The sequence below is a fragment of the Typopeltis vanoorti genome, chromosome 16, assembly GCF_054136105.1.
Source record: "Typopeltis vanoorti isolate ZY-2024b chromosome 16, IOZ_Tvanoo_1.0, whole genome shotgun sequence".
Classification (NCBI taxonomy): domain Eukaryota; kingdom Metazoa; phylum Arthropoda; class Arachnida; order Uropygi; family Thelyphonidae; genus Typopeltis; species Typopeltis vanoorti.
The window spans coordinates 34,769,259-34,785,554 of NC_143564.1; the positions used below are offsets into that span (position 1 = coordinate 34,769,259).

The following is a 16,296-nucleotide window of genomic DNA, read 5'->3' on the forward strand; positions in this document are numbered from 1 at the left end:
AAAATCATGTCCTTTTGAGAGGATGAGTGTAATAAATAAAATAAGAACACGCTGACGACCCAATTATCTGGAACTTGGAAAGGTTTGATTTGTCTAGAAACAAGAAGATCAAATTTGAAGTTTAGATGTTGATTCTGTTTTTTATACGAATGTTGTATGGAGCGTTTAGACACATTAAGAACTATGTCAGAAAGATGTGGGTCTAAATTTGTGGAGATAAAGGTACAGAGATCAGAAACTTGACAAATGTTAATAGCAAGATCATGCTTAGCTGCTCTAAATTGATTAGAGATTAAAGATAAACTGGTGTTCCTGTAGATATTATGAGCTCCAGGAGATTTGATGGTTTCTTTTATCTTAGCGAAGTTAGGAATAATCTTATTGTCACGACATTTTTTCAGAAAAACTATCCTCACTTGTAACTTACCTTGTATTACAGATAGTTTACCTAATTAACAAGTTTTCTTGGTAAAGTTTTCCCAGTGAAGAATTAGAATTTTACTCTTGAGAGACACTATAATTAGGAATTATGGACACGTTAACATAAGAATATTTTAATATTTGCCAAATATTTCAGCCTGAAAATAATAGACTATCTTCAGTGGCTACATAGGAACTGATTTTTTGACAAGGTGGAATACCAACAATTGATCATTCAAAAGTAGAACGAGCCACATGATGTTACATTGCTAGGAATTAAAGAGAGGAAAAATTTCATCAGAGTGATGGGTACATTATAGGTATTAATTCACAATTTCAATCTTAATTTATAAATAACATTAGACTAATGTAGGAATTAAAAGTCTTAATTAAAAAAAAATGTAATTAATGTGTTATCCTGATTAAACTTTCCCATATTTTTGATAAGGATATACAGTCATTTCGATTCAAGGAGGATGTTGAAGTAAGGCCCCAGCACTTTCTTTAAATAGGTGTTCAAATTTATAGCGACACCTGTATAGAAGGAGAGTCTTGGATCAGAGGATGTTGTGGCTTGCTTCTATCCCGTGCTGAGCCAATCCAGACTTATCGGATTTGTTGTGCAGAATGTATGATTGATGTTCTTGAATTCTTTTTTCTATAGTGTGTCCTGTTTGTCCAAAGTAGGACAGATTGCAGACAGATTGCAAGGAACTTGATACATACCAAGCAGAGACATAGTTGAGCGTTTATCTTTAGAAGAGGGGAAAATAGGTAACAATTTTGTTAATAGGTATATAAGTGGCTCATATTTAAATCATATTTCTTCAGAATTCTTGAAATTGGTTCTGAAATCCGAGAAATATATGGAATTGGAACTGGTCATACTGATATTAATTTTAATATTTGGCAAATATTAAAATATTCTTGTGTTCAAGTGTCTATAATTCATAAAGTTGGGTGATTCTAGGTTGGGTGCTCTCTGGCAAGGTATGTCAAAGCAGATGAATGCACAGATGTCACCCTTGGGTCGAAAGGAGTTAAAGAATGTGTAATTTGAAGATTGAGATGAATACTGCTTGGGGGAGATAAGATTTGAATTTCTGCTAAAAAGAGTAGGTCGAATTTGGTAGACTGAAGATGGACACTTTAAGGTTGGAGTTGAGGCCACATTAATGATATAGCAGAAGATTTGAAGGGAGACATTCAGTTCTTTGCCGATGATGCAAAACTAGGATGGGCCATAGTCGATAAAGCTGATGTAGATATCTTACAGGATGATTTAAATAAATTGGCAGTGTTGGCAAGGACAATGGTTCTCAATTCAATGTTGTAAAATGTAAGATAATGCACTTCGGGATGAAAAGATTACACATTGCATATCATATGGATGGTACTAGAGGTACCATCCATATGGTAGATAGAGACTTGAAATTCAGAGATCATATTGCAAGAGTTGGCAAAATAGACAACTCTTGCATCCGAGTAATCCTTTTGGATGCTGAAGAACACATTGACAAGTAAAGATAGGGAGGTTATTATGTGTAAAAGAGCTCTGCAACAAAAAGTTGCAAAGCTCCCCCCCCCCCCCCATTTACATGGCCAAATCTGAAATTGGAATGATGATTATTTCTCCCGCAAAAGTTTTGGAGATTCTTATTTTATGTATTCGTCAAAAATAGTTTTTAATAATATTATTTATTAATATTAATTTATTGCACACGACAACAGTTTTAAATTGGTAAACCACAGACTGCTGTATGTACCTTGTATTCCGGTTTCTTTGATTTGCTTATTTCTATGCACTGATGATGTACTGTTATTTTCAGTACAAAATATCTATACTTTCATTTCATTAAAGTTAATTACTGTGGTTATCGTGTAATTTATTATTTATAGTCATGCCACAGGTCCCTTTAAAGAATATTAAGTACTTATCTTAATTTATATATTTTAGGGTTTATAAACATATGCAAATAAGACATGCATAAAATTAATAAATCATATTTCAAATAATATAGCTGTAAGACTAACCTCATTTGTAATTTATAATATTTAAAAAAAAAAAAAAAAAAAGCAAGAATATCTAATATAATGAATGGGCTTGTTCTTCAGCACAAAATTTTCAATATCTAAGTTAACTGAAAAATTCCGTGTATAATCTCTAGCGCGAGGTTCCCTTATATCCATAAAATACCCTACGTATTTCACAACCTTTAGTGGAGTGCAATGTTCCCACTAATTTTGCACATCCCATGTGTGCATGAAAAACACTGTATGTACCCAGACTCAATGTGTGTACAAATGTAATATTTCTCTCATTAATGTTTTCCTTTTTTTCATTTAACTATAACCTACAAAGTTGCAAACACTAAATTAATTAGCTTAGATCTGCATAGCTACAAAAATTCATCACTGTTTACCCAAGGTCAAGTGACTGTACTGTGTAGACAGTAGACTCTGTTGCATCAGTTCGCCACACGGTACTTTTAGCAAGCACAGTGTGGCAAACTAATGCTTAAAACACTGAGTGTATTAAATTGAAATGGGATAGGATAATATTGGAGTGGAGACAGTGGAGAAATCACTAAATAAAATATGAGCATGATTTATCTTACTTTATTATACTGGATATGTTTCAGTCAGCTCCTACTTGAGATATTAAGTTAGCTCAGTCAATGAACAAGAAGATTCCCAAGTAGACCGATAACACTGTACTGATTTTTCATCGGTGAATCATACTGAACTTTGTTACTTTTAACATTTCTTTTGATTTTCATCATCAAAACAGTTTCTAGCAATTTCTGTAACGACAAGCACTTAATTTTTATTGTATGTTTCTGTATACAGCTTTTTTATTGTATATCGCAGTCCCTATACTAAATCAGGGGTAAGCAACCTGGTTGACAAGTCACATATCCTTCAGAGAATAATTCAATTAAAAAAAAAGAATTAAAGGATCATCTATTTCTATTTTTATTAAAAAAAATTCAAGATAAATGTGCATATAATCAATTGAAATCAGAAATATCACAGTTTTATTTCTATTATTGTAGCCTGTTTTAAAATTTTTTCAGGTGTTCCTCTCAGAACATTTTATTGAATACCATGCTCACCAAAATGGTTCTTCAGCCAAAAAAAGATTACTGACCCCTGTAGCAAATGATAAATTTGGGAATATTTTTCTATTTGCTTAAACTTTGCGAAAATACCTAACACAGTCAAATTTCGTTATAGCAAACTCATACAGACTAGGGAAAGAGTTTATTATCATAAAAATTTGTTATGGTATTCTACTGAAATTAATTTTTATGTTATGCAGAAATAATATTCAATTAAATGACTTTTTAGCTGTCTTCTATATCACAGAACAATGAATGGCATTTGATGAGAATTATTAAGCTAGGGTGGTGCACATGTCTCATCGTCACTTGAATGAAATGAAACATTAATTCTACATAAAGAGAATGCATACAAAACTATTGGTTTGACACTCTGATATGGCATCCTGGCATGAAATAAGTTACTAGGAAAAAACCATGAATAACACGAAGTTAGGAAAATACAGTCAGGTGGATAATTGACAAATGAAAGCCAATAAGATAGTTGTGTAACCAATATCCAAGGGTAAGATAAGGTTTTTTTTTTTTTTTTTTTGAGGTGGGGAGGGGGGGAACAAAGGAAGGAACACTTGCATGCATGCACACACACACAAAAAAAAAATTCCTATAGTCCCCAAGTGAGTAATGAATAAATTGTTTTGATTTTAGTAATCATAAAATATTATATACAGATAACCAGTTGACACTTATGTATTTTTTTTTATTGTGTGTGTGTAACAGTTGTTTTTATGAGACATTTTTTATAAAATCCATTTACCTTGAACTGCAAAGTACATTTGAGTTATTCTAAGAATCCCAAGCACTTTAAAGGCCATGTACAATTTTTTTTAAAATCTAGATTAAAAAAAAAAAAATGCAAAATTTAAACTAATTATAGATAAACATAAATAAAGAGAAGATTAAATATATAAAAAAAAAAGAAGTGCAGGAAAAAAAAGGATATTAAATATAAATAAAAAAAGAAGAGAAGGAAAAAAAAAAAAGATATTAAATATAAATAAAAAAAAAAAGAAACTAACAAACCTCAAAAAGCCAGGAATAAAATGATATAAAATCACACACTATATCCATAGCTGCATTTGTCTGAGTAAAACTGCCTGTGTCACCACTAACTGGTTTAAACAGTAAGGTTGGGCCAAAGATCGGTGCCAAATTTATTATAGGCATCAGGTTTTTATCACTGTGTTCACTGATACTAAAATTAACAGAATAAAATGGAAAAAAAAAAAAAAAATTAAACAAAAAAATAATTGAAAATTTTAATTTGCACTGCAAGTATTACAATAACCAAAAGGTATAGTTCATTATTATTCTATACTCACTTTAAAAATCCAGGAACTCAATCTGATTATATAATTTAAACACTTTATTTATGTCAGTTTATAGTAAATAATATATTCTTTGTAAAGAATATTTTGGCCACCATATTAAACAGCGTAGTAGACACACTATAGTGAATACGACTATAACAAAATCACATACTTCAACAAACTAAGGAAAAAGACCTTGCCTAAATCCCATAGAACCAATGGTATTTCAATCTCACTGTTGCTACTAACAAGAGCCTTTTGAAAAAGTAAAAACCTTCATGATAGTAAACTGAATTTCCTCCAGTTTATGTAGTAATTCCTGTGGGAAGTACTGTAAAAAAATTTGTGTTTTGTATTAAAAGTTATAAAAAAAGAAAACTGTAAATGAATAAACGATAGGAAAGAGAAAGGAAAAAATGGCAGGAAATTGTACACTGGCAAAAGAACACGAAGGACTAGTAGGAAACTACACATAAAGCTATACAAAATGACATGAAAAAAGTACAAATGCAAACAACAATGGAAAATAGGAGGGAATTTCTTTTCTTCATTGAAAGTTAACTTTACAGTGACCATAAATACAGTTCTGCAGTCAAAAATGCAAGAGAGAGTCTTATCAGAGAGCAGCAAATCAGTTATCAGAAAGCAGGAAACTGTGTAGATGGAGTAAAATAAGAGTATGAAAATGCAGAATTAATGTTTACATTTTTTTGAGGACAGAGACCTAATGACAGACATATGTCTCTGAATTATGAAGCTGATGTGTTCATACCAGCTGTGCCATCACTTTTCCGATCCCCTTTAGTCAGCCTAAGAGCAAGGGTAGCACAGCTGGTGTGAACAAGTCAGCTTCCTAATTATACAGACTTAAAAACCCATTAGATCTGTCCAATTAGAAAGATGTTTATCAGTTATGTTAATGTCTACTTTTGTAACCAGATATTAACTAATTAAAAAGCTGATTGACTGCTGAGGTTATTTTTTATTTTAATAGCACAAACTGAATATATTTAGTTCTCTATAAACTAATGTGCACACTAAATGACATTAAGTTCATGCAACATTTCAAAATTTAAATGTTAATAATGGATTTTCATTTTTATAATTTCATATTCTTCTACTTCTCTTTTTCATGTCTCCCATTATTTTTTGCAATTATAATTTCCATGCTATTTTGTGTGCTTTTTGTATGGCTTCTGCCAATCATTTGTTGTCTTTGTGTCTGTTAAGTCTAAAACAAACTGCTTCTTAGCTCCCTAGAGATTCACTATAGAGAGGAGCATTTAGTGTGCTAGCAAAAATATCAGAAGCATATCCAAAGTAACATTAGATAAGATTTGATTTATTCATAATGTCTTTCTCCAGAACATGCTAATATAGTCACTTCATGACATATGATCTGATTAACAACTGTATAAGATGCATAAGGATCATTTCTACTTTCTCTTGCTTGTAGCAAAAAATAGTTTAAAAATTAATTATCATATATAATCCAGTAATCTGCTCAAGTTTTGTAGCAGATGAAAGCATTTATATGAATAAGTACACAAATATTTTTATTTTTACTTCACTTATCAGTCCTATAGGGTATACCAGTCAACAAGAGGACATGATATGCAGGTATCAAAAATATTTAAAGAGTGCTCAGGATTGCTGCAAATTAAGTAACCATTGCTGATATTTATTTTCAATGTTCTTGCCAAACTCTTCCCATGACTTTTGTTCAGCTAGTTTTACAGTGTTCAGCTTTCTTACATTTGTCTCTGTATTCTCTAACAGCACAAGCTGACTTATTCCCGTGAATAAGTCAACTTTTGCCTCTTTAACTTCCTGTGTCCATCATGGAGTTCTGATTTTTCTATACTTGCAGACAAGGATAGAAAAATCACCATATGCCTCTCTGGCTGAATCAATCAATGTTTTCTTCAGGATTTGTTACTGAATCTCCAAGGTTTGGTTCCTGTTCTCAAACTATTTCATTTTTTTCCTGAATAACGTTTGCATATTTTAGTCAACAGTGCACACCTGAGAGCTGCTCAATTTTGACTTTCTTACATGTTTTTTTTTTTTTTTTTCCTAACATGAAAGTCAATTTTATCCTGCTTAAGAATAAATGATGATCACTTCCAATTTTAAATCCTCTGTACACTATAGTGTCCTGCACCGGTGAGAAAACATTACTATCAACAATAACATAGTCAATGAGACTTTTCTTATTCCTTGCCTCTTCTCTCTGTGAATTTGTGCACATTTTTATGTTGGAACATTGTGTTAGTCATAACCAGTCCATGTCCTGAGCAGAAATCCAACAAGTAATTGCCATTATCATTAACTTTGCTCTTTTCTTCAAATTTTTCCCAAATATTTCTAAATGACAATTATTTCCTACTCTGCTATTTAGATCTCCAACAAAGACCAACTTTTCCCTTTTTCATTGTCAGCTACTTTCTTTCTCTAAAGCCTCAAAATATTCCCCCAGTTATATCTTAGTAGAACCTTCTGTGGGATATAGGCACAAATAAGTTTCAATGTCCAGTTCCACATTCTGATATTTGCCCAGATCATTCTACTTGAGACTGCCTGACATTCGAGAAGATTAGCCTCGTATTTAGTGTCGAATACTATAACTACTCCTTTTCCTTGATTGTCATTGCCCGAATATATCATTTTGTATTTATTGCTCAGAAAGATCTCACCAGTTTTTGTTTCAGTCATCCTATTATGTCGATCTGGTATTTATCCAATTCTTTTGCTAGCTCTATTTCTTTGTGATTCAGGCTTCTTATGTTGATATTGATAGTACCAATCTTGAACTCTGGTGACATTGAATTGGGATGTGTTTCAGGATTTGTTCCAGTAGCTGACTCTTCGCTGTTCACTCTGGTTCCCTGGCAAAAAGAAAGGGGCCTTATTTAACCGGGCAACATCCCAACCGACATCAAATTCTACCATGCTGTACCATAATTTTACATTGTGGTTTAAGCCAATAAGAATACAATTTGGTTGGCTAAATCCGAAATTGCCAGCCCATACTCGTTTGTTCAGTATCTAGGTGCCTAACAAGGTGCACCATGAGAAGGTGAGGATTGGACATTACATCAAAAGCCCTGGTCAGTTCTCCGAATTCCTTTAAAGGCTATGTGGAAGTCTCCTCTCAGTTGTACAGCTTTGATCTGTGTAGTTTTCTTTTCCTATTCCATTTACTCTTTATTCCTAAGATTTCGTTTGCTTGGATTTGTTTCAGATTTTCCCCATTCCTCTTCTATGTCATTTAATTCGTGTATGTTTCTGTTTTAAATCAGTGCATTTGTGATATTGTTGCATAGTATGCAGATCTATCTTGTAATGAAGAAATTTTGTAACTCAGGATAGTTATTTCCCACTTTATTTATTTTTAGACATTTTGATTTAAATCAAATTTTTGTCAATACCATATAATGATCTGAGTTTAATTCAACGCCTTGATATGTTCTTACATCTATGATTAACTTGGCTAACATAAAATTTGCAATAATGTAATCAAATAACTGACTTACATCCTCTGGCTGACCATGTATATTTATATATTACTTTATGTTTGCATACCGAGTTCATTAATCTCATATTATTATAAATAAAATCTTGCAGTTTGTGTTCATTTTGATTACATGTCCCTTCACCAAATCTATGTTTGTTTTGTATTTACTGTTTCTTATTCTGGTATTTAAATCCCCTGCTAGTAAATAGCCTGTTTTATTTGTTTTATGTATGCTTTCCTGCAATTCTTTGTAAAAGGTTTTACAGTCTTCTTTTTCCCCTCTTCTAGTACAGATTTCCCTGATTATTGTTATGTTACCTCTTAATATTTTGAGTCTAATTTCTATTAGTCTTTCAGTCCAGTAGTTATAATATACAATATGGTTCTTCACAGATTTGTGTATCATTATCGTTGTATTTGATTTTGCACTTTCTTCATTTTTTACTCTGCTATAGATTTGTATATACCTAGTCTAGCCATAAATACTGTTACTGAACAGTGCATATACCTTTAATCTATCAATAAATCATTTATGGCTTTCAGCACATACAAACCACATGTATAACACGCATATAGCAGCACTCAACATTCAAAATGTTCCCCTTCTGTCTTCATGCATTCCCAAAGCCTGTGACCCCACATACTGATGGCAGCAAGCACAAGATCCAACAGAAATGCTCGTCCCAAATCCACCTTCAGGCTGGGGATGCTCAGGTATAGTTTCTTGCAGGGTACTCTCTCTCTCTCTCTCTTAAGCTCCAACCACAATTTAAAGTCCAACGGATTCAGATCAGGACTTCCAGAAGGCCAATCAGATGGTGATAAGTGGTCAGGCACATTTGTGTGCAGGGTGATAAGTCCTGTTGAAGGACCATGTGCCTACATTGTCTAACTCAATGGCAACATAATTACAGAATGTGAGCAAGTTGCTCAAACATGACCTTACTCAGTAAATCCATGCTGTTCATTGCAAAGTATAGATTCTCTGTTAACCCACCTCCATGTGCAAGTCCTAACCAACTTTTCAAAATCTTCACCACTACTCTAGAGTTAATGATAGGTCAATAGTTGAGTATATATCAGTCTTTGCACCATCCTTGTGCAATGAGATTACCATACATTCTTTCTACTCCTAAAGAATCTTCCCTATGTTGAGACTCATATTATACAGCCTGGTCAGAGGAATAGCCAATGAAGCTGAACAGTCTTTTGCATCCATGCTGATATTCTATTAGTCCCCATTGCCGAATTCTTATTCAATTTATCCAACAGCTCTAGTACCTCCTCCTCACACACAAGTTTCTTCATCAATCAAAATGTAGCGTGAGCTCAATGTTGCACATACCAGGTTGATAGCTTTTAGCAAAATGGGCACTTATTAGTTGAACAATCTCTTCTGAATTAAAAGTTGGTTTAGACATAAATCAGTTGATCAAAGGGAAGATACTAAATATGAGGAAAAAAAAGTAACCTGTCATTGTTAGCATTCCGGAATGCATGAGCAGAGCTAATTAAGGTGGTATGGTAATTTAAACAGAATGGGAGAGGAAAGGTTAACAAAACAGCTATTTGATGCTAAAATAGCAAGAAAAATCCCAGAGGAAGACCAAGATGTACGAGGGTGGTCTAAAAAGTTCTTGGCCTAATAATGAAAAAACAAATTTATAATTTCCAATATATTTTTATTTTTCAACATAATCTCCCTTAAGACTAATACATTTATTCCAACAATGCTCCAGGGCCATTATCCCATCCCTGTAGTGGTTCTCAGTAAGATCTGCAATATACCCCTCCACAGCTACAATCACCTCTTGATTCGAAGAAAAACACTGACTAGTGAGGAAGAGTTTTAGTTTTGGGACGAGACAGAAGTCAGAAGGAGCCAAATCTCAATTTGGCTCCTTCTCAATATTCTCAATTTTATCCATTTCAAGGGATACAAACAACACTTTTGCTTTAGACATCTGTATAAAACAAACTACTTGATAGAATAACTTGCAATTTCACATGGATGCTTATGGCAGATGTACCAAAAAAATCTCTTGCCAATAATGTTGTCATCTATGGTCAAGGCTGAGAACTTTTCAGACCACTCTCGTAGATGGATTAATGCAGTTAAAAGTGTAGCATAAGACATAGATCTTATATATATATATATATATATATATATATATATATATTATTACACATATATGACAATCTTAAATCTATGTTGATCACTTGTCAACATTAGAGTGCTGATAAGTGATCAAATAGGAGGAAAAATTACTGAATAACTGCCTTTAATCAATTTTAAGCAGTCATATATGTGTAAATGACATGAATAAATGATTTTATTTATGGCCAGATATGCAAGATTACTAAATAACTTAAGGAATTCACAACGTACACTAGAATATAAATTAAATTAAAATTTAATATAGATTTCCAATATTTTGAAAACATCACATTGCCATCTTCAAAGGAACTTAAGATAAAGACACGTGCATGCAGGCACTACACACAGTAAATGAGGACGAAGCGAGGAAGCTAATGTTTCTCCTAAAAGTCCTGATGGTGCCTCCCCCCCCCCTCAGCAGGCTATGTAGGTATTCTTGGTTGGCCGTTGGGTTGAAGGTCTCCTGATGTAAGCCTCCCAAATTTGAGGCAGTCTCATGAAACTAAATTTGGTGAGGTTTGGCATGTTTCTTAGCGCTGAGGCTGATTCCATGAATAGTCTTTCAAATTTGAACTTGCTACGGTGTATTTTTGTGGCTTTCTTCCACCGTATTCTGTGGCGTGTATCCAGAGCATGGTCTGCAAGACTTGAGTGGCTGTACTGGTGAAACCGGATGTAGTCCTTGTGTTCTGAAATTCTGATATTCACTGTCCTGCCTGTTTGGCCAAAGTAGGACAGCTTACAGCTGCAAGGGACCTGGTATACGCCAGGTCGGTCTAGGGGAAGTGGTTGGTCTTTAGTGGAGCAGATAAGGGATGCCAATTTTCTACATGGTCTGTAACAAGAGGTCAAGTCATGTTTATTCAGGATTTTGGTAGTTTTTTTTTTCCTGAGGTGCCTCAGATGTAGGGAATGGTGATGGATTTAGAGTAATTCTTGTTGTGTGTGTGTGTGTGGGGGGGGAATGTTGGTTTCAATATTTTTTGGATTTTTTTTGGGGGGGGGGTATAGCCATTGGCAGAGAAAGTGTTGTGGATGTGATTAAGTTCAGTGGTTAGGGCACTGACATTTGAACAGATTAGGTTAGCCCTGTTGTGTAGTGTCTCTTAATAACTCCATATTGTTATGGGGGGGGAGATAAATGTATCTGCCTGTATGGGTGGGTTTCCTATAAACTGAGAAAACCAAGGTTCCATCAGGCTGGTGGGTGACTAGTGTGTCTAGGAAAGGGAGGCTGTTGTTCTCCTCTTTTTCTAGGGTGAACTTGATTCTGGGGTGTTGGTTGTTTAGGTGTATGTTAAGGAGAGGAGTGTATCCGAGCCATGTGGCCAAATAACGAACACATCATCAACATAGCAAAGCCATATGGTTGGTTTTTGTAGGGCAGAGTTTAAGACTTTCTCTTCAAAAGTCTCTATAAAGAAGTTGGCCAAGGGTGGGAAGAGTGGTGAACCCATGGCTGCCCCCTCTATTTGTTTGTAGAATTTTCCCTGCAAAACAAAATAGCCAAAGTTCATTGTGAACTGAAATAGGGCTGAGATATTGGGAGGAAATTTAGCTTGGATTAGCTCTAAGGTTTCCTTGAGTGGGACATTTGTGAATAAGGAGGAGACGTCAAAACTGACCATTATATCAGTATGTTGGAGTGTAAGGTTTTCTATGCTGGCTTTGAAGTGGGCTAAGTTTTTTATGTGTGATGGTGTGTTGCCGGTATAGTGTCCGAGTGCTTTGGCCAAATGTTTAGCAATTTTGTATGTGGGGGGAATCAATGCCATCCACTATGGGACGTAATGGAACATTTTCTTTATGTATTTTTGGGAGTCCATATATACGGGGGGGGGATATAGAGTTATAAATATTGGAAATATAATTAAAGTTTAATTTAATTTATATTCTAGTGTACATTGTGAATTCCTTAAGTTAGTTAGTAATCATGTATAACCAACGTATAAGCTTTCTACGAGAATTACTATCATCCACGTAGATTCCATCGCACGCAAGGCCCGCCAATACAGTAAAATGAAGCTGAAGTTATCAAGACAACTGAATCGTCTAACCTTCCTAAAACGCTGCCGGGATAATCAGGCACTGTGAAATTTAAGCACCGTTTCTTTTCACAAAAAGCTCTCTGAATCTATACCCGTGCTAGCTACGAGAACAAATTGCCAACACGCACGTTCTCCTAGCTGATGCAAACAAAGCTATTCGGACGCTTGAGGAAGAGCTTTCCAACACGTTAAATCACGAGCTTTGGTCAATTTTATATGACGTCTCATGCATGCACTGCGGCAGATAAAGAATTCGAGAAAATACGGGGTCGACATATGAAGAAATTTGAGAAATTAAAAAAGAACTCGACTTCTGAACCAAAACTTCCAACCAACACCGTAGTCAATCTTTCTTCAGTTATTTTGAAGACTGAAGCACTCAACGCTTTTTCACATGGCCACAACTTCACTATTGCTCCCAGAAAAATACTGGCCAAGGATATAACGATCCAGATTGAACGCGGGATCCGCCACCTTCCAAACCACGTCACCAACAATATTAGACTGGATGTAGCTTGTGTTCTCACCAAAGCAAGACCACCTAAAACCAACATATCCGATAGGGAATATAAAGCTCTGCAGGAAATGAAGAAAAACAAAGAAATAATGATCACAAAAGCAGATAAGGGAAATGGCACCGTAGTACTCAACCAAATGGACTACACACGTAACCTTAATACTCTATTATTAGATCGGGCTACTTATCTCCCTATCGAATACAATCCCACCAACTCACAAATTAGAAAACTTCATAGGCTCCTTAACAAGGTCACTTCTTGGCCTGTTGAAGTTACTAACAAATGAAAACCGTATAACTCTATATCCCCCCCCCCTGTATATATGGACTCCCAAAAATACATAACGAAAATGTGCCATTAAGTCCCATAGTGGATGCCATTGATTCCCCCACATACAAAATAGCTAAACATTTGGCCAAAGCACTCACACACTATACTGGCAATACCCCATCACACATAAAAAACCTTACACTCCAACATACTGACATAATGGTCAGTTTTGACATTTACTCCTTATTCACAAATGTCCAACTCAAGGAAACCTTAGAGCTAATCCAAGCTAAATTTCCTCCCGATATCTCAGCCCTATTTCAGTTCACAATGAACTCGGGCTATTTCGTTTGGCAGGGAAAATTCTACAAACAAATAGAGGGGACAGTCATGGGTTCACCACTCTCCCCACCCTTGGCCAACTTCTTTATGGAGACTTTTGAAGAGAAAGCCTTAAACTCTGCCTCACAAAAACCAACCATATGGCTTTGCTACGTTGATGATGTGTTCGCTATTTGGCCAGATGGCTCTGATACACTCCTCTCCTTCTTAACATACACTTAAACATCCAACACCCCAGAATCAAGTTCACCCTAGAAAAAGAGGAAAACAGTTCTCCCTTTCCTAGACACACTAGTCACCCGCCAGCCTGATGGAACCTTGGTTTTCTCAGTTTATAGAAAACCCACCATACAGGCAGATACATTTATCCCCCCCCCCATAACAATATGGAGTTATTAAGAGACACTACACAACAGGGCTAAACTAATCTGTTCAAATGTCAATGCCCTAACCACTGAACTTAATCACATCCTCAACACTTTCTCAGCCAATGGCTGAGAAAGCGTTGAGGATGTGAATATACCCTCCCCCCAATCCAAAAAATATTGAAACCAGCAAACCCCCCCTCCTCACAACAATAATTACTCTAAATCCATCACCATTCCCTACATGTTTCACCAATACAGCCACTCTGGTCTTGCAGACCATGCTCTGGATACACACCACAGAATACGGTGGAAGAAAGCCACAATAATACACCATATCAAGTTAATAAAATTTGAAAGACTATTCATGGAATCAGCCTCAGCCCTAAGAAACATGCCAAACCTCAACAAATTTGGTTGCCTGAGACTGCCCCAAATTTGGAAGACGTACATCAGGAGACCTTCAGCACAACAGCCAAGATACCTACATAGCCCGCTAGGGGGCACCATCAGGACTTTTAGGAGAAACAGCTTCCTCATTTACTGTGTGTAGTGCCTGCTGCACGTGTCTTTATCTTAAGTTCCTTTGAAGATGGCAACACGATGTTGCCGAAATATTGGAAATATAGATTAAAGTTTAATTTATATTCTAGTGTACATCGTGAATTCCTTAAGTTATTTATTAATCATGTATAACCAACGTATAAGCCTTTCTACGAGAATTGCCAGATATGCAAATGAAAAATTTAGAATAATTTTTGCAAATGAATATTTATTCTGAATAGAGTAAGTCAGCAAGTTCGAGTACCAGGAATCCATTATTAATGTGAAGAACTGTTTTTCAGAAGACTCCTGAAGAAGATTAGGAATAGCTAAAACAACAGTCAGAGACTTGTCTAATATCTGGAAGGATGAATCTATCTTTGAGGATTTTGGATGCAGCTGTTTTTCCAACAGCAACTTATGGATGTGAGACTTGGAACCTAAGGAAGTCAGATAAGAAAAGGATAGCTGCTTTTGAGATGTGGTGTTACAGAAGGCTGTTGAGGATATCATATACTGAAAGGTATACAAATGAATGAGTGTTAGAAAAGATCAATAGAACTTTAAGGCACATCAAGGATATTGACAGGATGGAAGGAGGACATCTCAGAACAGTAAGAGAAGGTAAAGTTCCTGGAAAAGGAGGAAGGGATAGAATGTTAATGAGAGGAGTGGATGGTGTGTGTGTGTGTGTGAAGTGACTGATCTTCATAGAGGTAAAGCCATCAGAAAAGCATACAACAGGACCACATGGTAAGGACTGGTGTCGCACATCACCGAGCATTGGAGTGACCACACAGCATCTGTGGATGTCCAATAAACAGATAATGGAATATGTCAACTAGTTTGGTCATCAATCTATATCATTAAAAGTTTTTTTCATTTCTGCAAAGACTCATGTTTACAGATAACTGTAGTATTAACTAGCATAGCATTTCACTTAGAACTTTATCTTTGTATTGTTAAATACAGTACTGCAATGTAAGTTTAGCCCGCAGCCTCTCTGTGTTCAATACACCATTCTTACTAAATTTAATAATTTTAATGGTATCTAATGTAATAGGTTTATGCATTTTCTTTTCACTGGAGCAACAGCACCTTTACTTTCAATTTTAACTGGTATTATTAACAATAATGAAATAAAATAATTATGAAGTTTATAATTCATGACAAAACACAGAGATATAACAAGTAATGACATCAGAAATACACTGAATTCACAAATACTGTACATAAGGTGATTTGTGCTGTTAGTTTGTTTAGTAGCATTGTCTATTTTGGATATCACCCACATGTTGGGTTCTTGTCTCCCCCTATCAAGTCTCCCTTCCATCATTCAAATTTGTAGTCCAGTGTGAGTGTCTTAATAGTGTTCCTATCATGTTATTTCTCCTTTTTTTTCTCTAACATATATAGTATATCTCTTAATTTATTATTTTTACGACTATTATAGCTTGTTTTTGTTTAGGAGTGTCCCTTATTTTAAATACATTGGCTTTTTACCTCAAGAAATTTTTAGGGCATTATAAGTGTATTTTAAAGGAAATTATAGCAGAATAATTTAGGAAGAAAATTTTGTATATACCTTGTTTAGATGCTAAGATACCTCATTCTCCATACTTCTGCTGTCAGGTTGTTAAAAAAAGGGGGGGAGAGAAAATGTGTGTGTGTGTGTGTGGGATG

The 16,296-nt window shown here is 35.0% G+C and overlaps 1 protein-coding gene across 4 annotated transcripts in view; it reads right to left on the bottom strand.

The window, feature by feature from the left end:
* RhoGAP15B (RhoGAP_ARAP and RA_ARAPs domain-containing protein RhoGAP15B) overlaps nt 1-16,296 on the bottom strand; it is a 339,597-nt gene that overhangs the window by 143,592 nt on the left and 179,709 nt on the right. For all 4 annotated transcript variants that reach the window (XM_090405966.1, XM_090405963.1, XM_090405964.1 and 1 more), the window contains exon 11: nt 4,566-4,737. In XM_090405966.1, the coding sequence (XP_090262092.1) occupies nt 4,566-4,737 (172 nt within the window). The remainder of the gene's footprint in view (nt 1-4,565; nt 4,738-16,296) is intronic.